The sequence below is a fragment of the Chaetura pelagica genome, unplaced genomic scaffold (genome assembly GCF_000747805.2).
Source record: "Chaetura pelagica isolate M959 unplaced genomic scaffold, ChaPel_1.0 scaffold346, whole genome shotgun sequence".
Classification (NCBI taxonomy): domain Eukaryota; kingdom Metazoa; phylum Chordata; class Aves; order Apodiformes; family Apodidae; genus Chaetura; species Chaetura pelagica.
In genome coordinates, this window is record NW_009953797.1 from 2185169 (window position 1) to 2195535 (window position 10367).

The following is a 10367-nucleotide window of genomic DNA, read 5'->3' on the forward strand; positions in this document are numbered from 1 at the left end:
ACAGATTTCTAAAAAGAAGCCACTGATCCCAGGTGCACACTACACTGGATGCTTGGCCTGGAATTACGTGTACACAAAATTCATACAAAGTAGACAGGTATCATCAAACTTTAATGTAACACACAATCCATCCATACCTGATGGTGTTGAGAATCATCCAGTGTTTTGAAAACCATGGCGACCATCCCATGGGCTCTCAGGTGCATTCGGAAGCTGGGCATGGCGCACTTTGTCGCCAAGCTGATTACACTACAGAAAATTAATTCTGGATTAGCACCAAAATGAAAACATTTACAGAAATAGCAGATAAGTCTACAAAATGTGATTGACCATATACCTCAGACCCTGACAAAATCTGCCAGGATTTTTCTTCTACAATTTGTATAAATCAACTTGGTAACTGGTGAAGAGAGCTGCATTTTACTCGGCAGTTGCCTACCAGCACCAAACTGTATCTGCTTTATTTTAAGGTTGGTTAGAAACATGTTTGGAATGGGTGCCCTGAATTTGTTTCTTTCAAACAAAAGTTTAAATAATTTCCAATAGTTAAATTGAAAGTAAAATGTTCAGGAACTAAGCCCAAAGCTCTGATTCAGAGGCACCAGAGAGCTTATAATGGATCAGAGCATTAGCTGAAAGTATAAATGTGCGCTTCCACTGCTACCTAACAGTTATCTAATTGGCTGATTAGTTCTCCTTATGACTGACAGTATTTAAAAAAAGAACAAAACCAACAAATAACATCTTAAATATTTCTTGCTACATTTATGGTTGATGGAAACACTACAGATTTCAGAAAAGATCTGAAAAATACATTAGACTAATCAGTGATCAGCTTAACAGTTCTATTTTAAAAATAGAAGTCTTCCCTTGGTTTTATTAGCAAACTCTCTGTCATTTTTAATAGTCTATAGGTTGGGCTGTGCTGGAAAATACATTACTTTTAGAAGTGGATTAATGTGGGAGTGATTCTGCAATCAAGTCTTCCATGACTTCCAGGAATCTTGTTAGCAAGATTCATAGGGAATGGCGTTTAAAGTATAAGTCTCCAATCCCAACAATGCCAGCTAGAGCTTACCTATCAGTTTCTGATTCTTTTACGTTTATTCCTATCCTTACACACTGACTTCCTTTGGAAAAAATTATTTTAATTTCTTAACTGAAAGAAAAAATGTTTATGGTGTTTACGCAAGTTACATGCCATTACATAAATTCAGAAAGTATAAAGGTCAGTTTAAGATCTTAGGAAGCTTGCCATATGAGCAAACTAAGTGCACTCAATATGAAAAACACTCCAACTGTTGTTATGGTAGTAATTTACTCTTATCATAATCTACAAATTGGTTAATACATTTCTTGTGCTTATATTCCAGCAACTATATTCATTGATAGTTTTTGAGGAACATGAACATTTTTTTAAATAGCTCTAAAAAGTTTATAAAGCTTCTTCTCACAGTCAAATCTCAAGTGTCCTCATCACCTGTCTCTCTGGATTCAGGTTTTTCCTTCCCTAGCATTTTAGTTTTGCTAAACAGAAAGGAAAACTTAAAGAATATATTAAAAGAAAGATTCTTACACGGTTAGAGAACATCATTCTCATTACTTTATGCCCAGGGAATGGAAACAAATACTAAGTCAAACTTTTTCAAAGCAACACTAACACTTCTGATGCTAACACTGCAATAATGTGTAACGTTAACGTTAGAGTATAATGAGTAGTTGAAGACAACTTAGGGAAACTTTCAACAAATATTGAGGCCACAATACTTCCAAGTGCATGCTAGCTATGTTATTTCTCAACAGAGAATAAAGAACAGGAAGTTGGAGACAAATAGTATCTCAGTATTACATTAGTTCTAGATTAGAACCAGCGAACTTTCTAGTCTTAAGCATTTTATTTTGGAATTGAATTCTGCATTAAAAACAGAGCAGACATTGCAGAGAAGGTTGCACTAAACAAAAAAGTTATCAGACAATATTTTTAATCTATAGCAAGGTATGGAACTGTAACTAGTTTATAGCAAGTGTGTTGAAGATGTCTCTTACGACAGCGTTTCGTATTTCATTTTCCTGCTCATGCTACTTTTGATTATTCACAACATATCATCTTGAAGATTTCAAATTTTATTCTTCTAAGCAGAAGTGCCAGATAGCTACTTAAACAACATCTTAAAGCATGGACACTTCATGGATTAATACTGATTTATTTCAACATTGCTTTTCAATTTAAGTTCAGTGTTTTGTATTAAGATATCTTACCTAAGGCAACGTGTGTTTAGGGGCTGATTGCTCTTCAATCCACTTAGCAAGTATTCAATATCATCTGTGAACTCTTGATTTTCACCAAATTCCACCACATCATTGAAGTGCTTTACATGCTGAACAACAGTGTATAACTGGAAGAGACAAATATTTTGACCTAGGTAAGTTGCTCTTGAGATTTACTATAACCTTAACAAGTACAGTTTAACATTTATTCAGTTTTGAGTGCAAGGAAACATTACAAGTTAATGAAGGTCATTCAACTACTTATATAAAAATATTATCTTTAATAAGAAAGTCAAATTTCATTTTGACACTGTTCCTTCAGTACTCAGGATTACCAATAATTCTTTATCTTAAAAATAAGTGTTAAGAATACTTACTTCTTTGTCTTCTTTCCTACATTTCAATGCAGTTACTATCTCTTGATAGGGCTGAGTAGGTATTGTCACAGTTTTTATCACTTTGGGAGGTGGTGCAGGAGCCTTAAAAACTCCATCATCTTTATGAATTGCCTCCTTTGAAGATAGCCTTACCTATTAATAAGAAAGTGCTAAAATGGGCAGATGTTTTGAGCATGCAAACATACACTAAATACATCAGGAAACAGTACAGGTGTGCAATTGTCCAATTCACATTTTGGGACTATTTAGTCCTTGCCCTACACTACCAAGTTGTACCTAAGCTGTGTGATAATGTGCCTATTCTTAAAAAATAAATTATGTCAGAAATTAAATGCATTTTTAAATACAAAACCCAGTTCTAAGTACTCAGGAAAGCTCCAGTGGAATTCTGAAACTAAAAAAAATAAACAAAAAGTCCTTTATGCTGGTTCCTTATGCTTTAGGGTAAGTAAACCAAGCAAGTTCAGATATTAGAAGCAATTATTCCTTGATACTTACAAGTACCTCACCCCCTTACACTGGAGCTTCCAGGACTGAGTTGGCTGCTATACTGACCCATCATTAAGAACAGTGGTCTGGACACAAGCATAGCATCGAGCAATCACTGTCTCAACACAGCTTGAACTGAAAAACTGTGCCCACTGTTCTCATCTCTAGTTACTGGAGGCTACCTCACTGCTGTACTCAGCGTGTAGCTACCTGAAAATCAAGCTCTCCAACCTGGTATTCCAAACTGCATTTTGTCTGTAGGTAGAAGACTACCAGTGTGTAACATCTGCAGCACACTAAAAAACTGTCACACAGAAAAATGAGAAGCATGGTGCATACCTCAAACAGTGGAGCATGTTCTTGTAAAGTTATGGTATTCTCCATACACTTACTCATATTTGTGGTAATATTTTAGGAACAACCTAATATAGCATGAAATACAGCAAAACCTATTCTCTACTACCTTTCAATAAGTAGTACAGAACTTGGATGTTAGGTCTTTAAGAATAACTACTGACAACTATCCAGCCATCTCAGGCAAGTATTACAGGTTTCTGCTTAACCTACTCTTTAGTATTAGTTTAAGTCTACTATAAAGCTTAAGTGCCAGCTTGTCTTCAGATTACTTTGGCACAAATTCAGATGTTATGATAAACCACAGAAAACAAGGCATACAGACCTTGAAATTCCAAATTGTAAATGTACAAGTGCCAATGGCAGTGGTCATTTACTCACCCTCAATGTTTAATTTACAAATCAGAATGTTTTTTTAAGCATGACTGAAGAAAGTAGAGTTAACATGCAGGCATAGAGAATGCAACTTTCATAAGAAAACTATTCCTCACTTTAAGGGATATTTTCAGCTAAAGCCTCTTGTGCATTGTACATTAACAGTCAAAATTAAAACACAAGTCAGAACAACCTGCTATATTGATCCAGTATTCTTTACATGCTGCCTCTACCACTGTACAGCACTTCAGTATTTGCTCACTTAGGCTCCAGTGGCAAATGCTAATAAATCACCTGGTAAAGTTGATGTAAAGCACATACTGGAAGACACTGATCTTATCAGTCTGTGAAGATCGAAGTATTTCATCCAAGTCTTGTTTAATGGCCTCCCCTTCAAAGCAAACTCCAAGCCAGTTTGGGGAGGCCATAAGGAAACAGTACTTAGCATAAGCAGCCTCCATGCTATGGGTGTCTGATCATAAACCTAAGACAGATTGATCCAGATCTTCAGGTAACAAATTTCTACAGAAATTAGAGGCAGGATCATCTGCACAAGGATTACCGCTGAACATTTAGACTGAGGCTCATTTATCTTCTAACTCTTAAATGTTAATCATAAACACATAAATCAAGGTGAAATAAAGTGACTGAAGTAACTTCAGATGTACATCATAACAGGAGGAGCAGATACAAACATATTCCCCTAACTGGTTCGTTCAGCCAAACCTCTGCCACATTCCTGAATTAATATTTTGATGGTTCCAGTTACAAAGTGAAAGTTTGTGGAAGACAAATGGCTTGTCTGAACATGAATGATCCAGACATATTCCTAGCCTGAAGAGGACATATTCAAAGTCTGTCTGAGAAGACTTGAGACAAAATCTGACTTGAAGTTACCTATAGGAGTAATTAAAAAATAATCAGTACCAATACAAAGATTCAGTAAGCAACAAAAGCTTCAGTTCAAGTGCACCTCATTTAAATCAAGAAAGGGTTTAGGAGAAACCCAGGACTGAAATTTCTGTTCCCTCCTCAAACACTAGTGGTAATGGTTATTTTTAAATAAGTCATCTGCATTTTCCTGGCAGTTCAGTTAACGCTGAAGAAAGGCTGTTCATAATACTGTGAGGATGCAACCAAAACCAACCATAAATCAATAAGGAGCTACTAACACAAAAAACACACAGGTGGAATTAAAAAACAAACCAACAAAACCCAAACTGATGACAAAAGCTGAAGACTTATCACTGCAAGAGTATCTACTTTATGATTTTTCTATTCTCAGACAAGTACTGAAAGCAAGGAACCAAACAAAATGAGTTTACTGACAATGTACAATGCTCTTAGGATAATCAGCAACAATTAGGTGTAATCAGCAACAACTAACAGTACGTAGTAAGACCAACACTCTGGGGTCTCAAAAGAGTTAAAAAGCTATTACTTTAAGCCTCAGAACAATCACTGATTTTTGAACAATCAAGTTACTTAAGAACTGTTTTCACCTCTTGTCTACTTTTTGTAGACATGCTATGTTTGCATTAGCATTTCTGTCTTTATACATAAAATCTTGTTTCTTTCATAGTTCCTAAAAACTTAAGTAAGGAAATCAAAATAATTTACTCCATTAGAAAGGAAAAATAAATGGGATGTCTTTGAAGTGTTTCCTTTTTGACCCGCAGCTTGCTGATTTCTATGGGCATTAGCAAGTTAATCATAGGGGTTCTCACAGAAGACAAAATGGAGTTCACTGCTAGGAAACTTAACTTCAGTAGATTAGGGAACTTTTCTTAATCTGCAGATTGAAATTATATGGAAGATCCCATTCTAGAATATTTCCACTGACAATTTATCTCCTATCAAGTATTCAATGGCTCACATCACAAAGCAGATTTCATTCTGAATTACTGTGACATTACCAGGTATTAAGAACTTGCGTTTCAAAAAATTGTCAATGAATCTTAAAAAGGAAATTTACTGAATTTGAGAAAAAAACAGTCTACTTACTGGGACACTGGGAGTTTTCAAAACTGGTGGTGCTGGCAGAGCCTCTGATTCTGGTTGGTTCCAGTGCCTAGCATTATATACAGCTTTTGTGGGAGACTGAAAGATAAAAAAAGGTTATTTTTTAAGCAAATCTACCAGTAGTCAGCATATATTTCAAAATTCATGTAGAATAATGTAGCTAAACAAGGCAAGTGAGCTTCATTTTCTCCCTTCTGTTTTCTCAGCAACAGAAGCTCTCAATATTGTATTTATCAGAAAATCTCAAAGACTTCAAAGGACCTGATGGTTTTGAAGACATACAGATCCATTCCAATGGCAAAAGACATGATACATATGCATTTCAAGAATTCTTCAGTTTTTCTACTTTTAAAATTGATTCAAAGGCAAAGGGTCTGCAGCCTTCCTACAGGCAAAACCAGACAGCTATGGCAAAAAACATGTTAGCAAACACCATGTCAGTGGAAAGTATGACTAGAGTACAATCAAAATCTGGAATTCTTACAGACTGATGCCTGAAGGAAGAAAAAAACACTCAAATGAAATGCTTTAATCCATATTAATAAATTAAGAAGCCTTTTTTTCCTTCCTGCTCAAAAATGCATCAAAGCAAATCAAAGTGCATCAAAATTGATTGTCCCTTGAATTTTTGGGAAATAATTCTTAGAGAAAGTAAAAACAATTATATTTCTAGCATTTGAGTTTACCAATCTAATCACATAATAATATTCCAGACTAATATACCATTACAATTTCCAAAATTTTCCAAAATGCCATATATTGTGTAAATGGTGCCACTACAGACCTCCTCACACACAATTATATAGCATTTTAAACATGGCAAAAAAATACATTAAAAAAAAAGTTAGACACTAAAAAAATTGTCAAAATATCATGTATCAAATATTTAAAACAGATACTGGCTCAAGTACAGCCCACAGAGGTGGCATGCAGAGCAAACCTAGCAGTACCAGCTATGGATTGAATACCATTCTATTAAGTGTAGCAAGGTTTTGGCATGTGAAAAGACGGCAAGTAGATTTTATAAGTCAACACTTCCTGTACCATTGTAAAAACTCTACTGTGCTGCATCCTTCCATTCTTTGCAAGAAGAGAAAGTCCAGACTAACAAAACTTAAAAGAATATTAGCAGAATTAAAATTTCAGCTCTAAATTTTCAGAGCCCAAAAGAACTGTCAAACACTAAATTATTTTCATTTCCAGACAAGAGAAAAGCCTCTTTCCTTCCTACAGTGAGCTTTGATGTGGCCATAAGAACCCTACTTGGTTTTTGATTATTTAAAGCAGTGCTCATGTACTATTCAGCAGTAAGTAGACAACAGACATTGTTGAAATGGTTTTACCTATTTTCCAAGCAAGTGCTTTAAAAAAAATACTTGTTCAGGTGATGGGTATCAAAAGTTACATGCAGCCACCACAGCCACACGAAGGAACAGCCAAACAAGGGTTTTGATAATTTCTAACTTTCCCAAGTAAGAAGCACTAACTTGCTCAAATTCCTGATAATCTCACTAAACTCAAAAACTTCAACTGAGAAACCAGTTTTAAGTTCATACTGCAATAGTTATGAGAGGACATCTCTGTCCACAAATAGGAAGGTGGTGCCATACAAATTCTTACTTGAAAAAGGTTATCTGACAAAATGGTTAAAAAGTTAACTCTTTTTTCCTACACATTTCTGAGTAGCAAATTCTTCCCAGGAAACTGACTCCATGTTTGCAATACACAGAGCAAAGACAACTTTCTAAGATGGTATTTTAATAACAAAAGATACAATGTTTCACAAATATCTGTAAAGGTAAAAAACCACTATTTTCTAGATACACTTTTTTTCTTTACCTACTTGCAACTGTTCCACAAATTATCTCAGTGTATACTCAAGATTGGGAAGAAAGAGGGTAAGTAAGTTTCTGGGTGCTATATCTTCATATATGAGATAATTCAAGAAAACAATGCACTCTATCAAGTAAATAGCATGAAAGTAAACCATATATTTGGTATCAGTTTCAGTTGACTGCATAATTCTGTTTAACCCTGCAGGGAAGCTTAAATTTTGTAGAATTTAAGCTTCAATTCTCATAGCACTGTACTGCATTACCCCTGCCAGAAGTCCCATTAGCATAGTATATTCATCAACGGTAGTCCCAAATCTCACTTGTAGTCTCATAGTACTCTAGCCTACTTAAACAATATAAATATTAATATTCCTAAATTTCCTGTCTGGGAGCTACATGCTGCACAAGAGCCCTTCAGGTCTCTGTGACAGCAGTGTCAGGCTGGTCACATCCAGCAGTGAGAGGGAACCCACACACCAGCATCCTGCAGTCATGCCATTCTCATTGCTCGATGCAGAAACAACAGGGCATACAATAAGCCAGGCCCTGCTGCTGCTGCAGGACTCCTGTGTTTATGAGGTTCAAGGGAAGAGCACACCACACTGCTGCCCCAGGAGAGAAAACCTCTCTTCCCTTTTTCTTCAGGCCTTTGCACACTGAAGAATCAAACACAGACCTTGTCAGGAGTAGGGGGAGAAGAGTCGTGTCAGTGTTCAAGTTCGTCTTAACCTGGGAGGCAGCAGTTGGAACAAGCCCTTGCCAACAGAATTGTCTGTAGCCTTGGATTTTCAAAATTTAGCAGCTTTGTTGCATACACATGCATAGGAAACACAGATGACAGAGGATCAAGTTCAGTGCTTCGATATGGAGTGAGAACAAAGCATATAAACAGCTGTGCCACCATAATCAAAAGGTCCACACAGCATCAATGTGTTTCCTTCAGCACAGAGCAACAGCTGATGCACAGGAAAGAGTTCAACAGGGCAAACAGATGAAGACAACTTCTTCTTAATACCTAGGACTCAGAGGCTTCCCGAGTCAGAAATGGCATCCTTTTTATTTAATCACCAAAAAATGGGCTTTTTTCCTCTGACTTTACTTCAACTCTTACTAAATCAAAAGCTAAGGCATCCGGAAGTGTTTTGTGACAAGGCACTTCACAGCCCGCTGCGGCACTACCATTGCAATATAGAAGAAAGTTGCATTTTATGTGAAAAACCAAGTAATGACACCAATAAATGCCTGCTCTGAGAAATGAGGGGCTGTCTTAATTTAATAGCTTTCTTGTAACAGAGCCTAAACTGTAACTGAAAATGGTAATTATTTTAAACTTCAAATACCTGTCTGTGGAAGGTTAGTTTTAACCTCTATCCCTTGTAATACCTTCCATTTTTAGATCATACTTATTTTGCTGGTGGTTCCATGCCTTCTCAGTAATATTTCATCAGACATTAGACACTGCTCCTCAGCATCTCCAGTGTCTGGTCCAGTATCCTGTCTTACACTGATTGCACACAGCCCAAACACACCTGCAAAAATCCAACCTATTTTCCGAAGAAATATGTCTTAATAATTTCTAACACGTTACACAGAGACTTTGGAGCCTATTTTACAACTCACATTGACATGGCAAATACATCCCTCCTTTACAAGCACCTCTTGAAGCAACCTTCAGGTTATTCCTTGAAACACAAAACGAAAATGAACGTTCAAAACAATTAAAAAGAAACAGCATCAATATTCAGCAATCAGTAAGCACTGTGTAGACTTGCTTTCATTACTGTATGAGAGAACTGAAGCCAAGAAAAGAATCAAAGATCAAATGAATGCTGGTGAAAAAAGACTTATCAGAAGGGCTTGGTCACAAAAGCAGAGGGGTTTGTTTGGGATTTTTTTTGTTAGGGTTTTTTTTAATTCTACTTGTGATAAGCTTCCCTCAGGAATTAACACTTATATATAGCCAGCCGTCATTTAAGAAACTGACTTACTTTCTCTGAAAGACAAGACAACCTTGCAATTATTCAAATAATGCAGGCTTTTCTTGAAGAATTCCTCCTCTCAAGCTTAACTTAGAATAGATGAAAGTGGAAGTATATCACTCCTTTGAATTCTGTGTTCTTAAAGTAAATAAGTTCTGCAATATTAATCAGCTGTAAGAGCTTCTACTGAATAGCAGAAGTTTCCTTTTTTCATTTGTATGGAACTGACAGCTGCTTATACACAGATAGGTATTGGAGAGTGCAAATATTCCACTGAAGGTATGAAGTGTGTTATCCTGTGGGACATGGCATGTGATTCTGGGGAATGAACTGGGATGCAAAACCACAACTAATGCCAAGGATTTTGCAAAATGCACAGGCCTGTCAGATTCGTAAGATGACCTCCAAATGGTATAAGCTGTGGGTCACACTTAACCTCCCATCCCTGATAGTCTCCAAACTGAAATTTTCAAGAGCTGGCACTCTGCACATGGTGCTGCAGCAATGCCTGCCACTCAGACATAAGAATAACTGCAAGTAAGAGCCAGCGACATGAGTCATGCTGAAAACACCAGCAAAACACTAAGGACAGAAGGTATTTGCAGGCAGGAATTCTTTTTGAGGCAGAAGACAATGACAAAAGAAAA

General features: G+C 36.4%; 1 protein-coding gene across 1 annotated transcript in view; it reads right to left on the minus strand.

Moving 5' to 3' along the window:
- WAPAL (wings apart-like homolog (Drosophila)) overlaps positions 1 to 10367 on the minus strand; it is a 64064-nt gene that overhangs the window by 18846 nt on the left and 34851 nt on the right. The window contains exons 4-7 of the mRNA XM_010001118.1: positions 5889 to 5984; positions 2646 to 2798; positions 2260 to 2396; positions 138 to 249 (exon numbers count right to left, since the gene is read on the minus strand). Coding sequence (XP_009999420.1) covers positions 138 to 249; positions 2260 to 2396; positions 2646 to 2798; positions 5889 to 5984 — 498 coding nt within the window. The remainder of the gene's footprint in view (positions 1 to 137; positions 250 to 2259; positions 2397 to 2645; positions 2799 to 5888; positions 5985 to 10367) is intronic.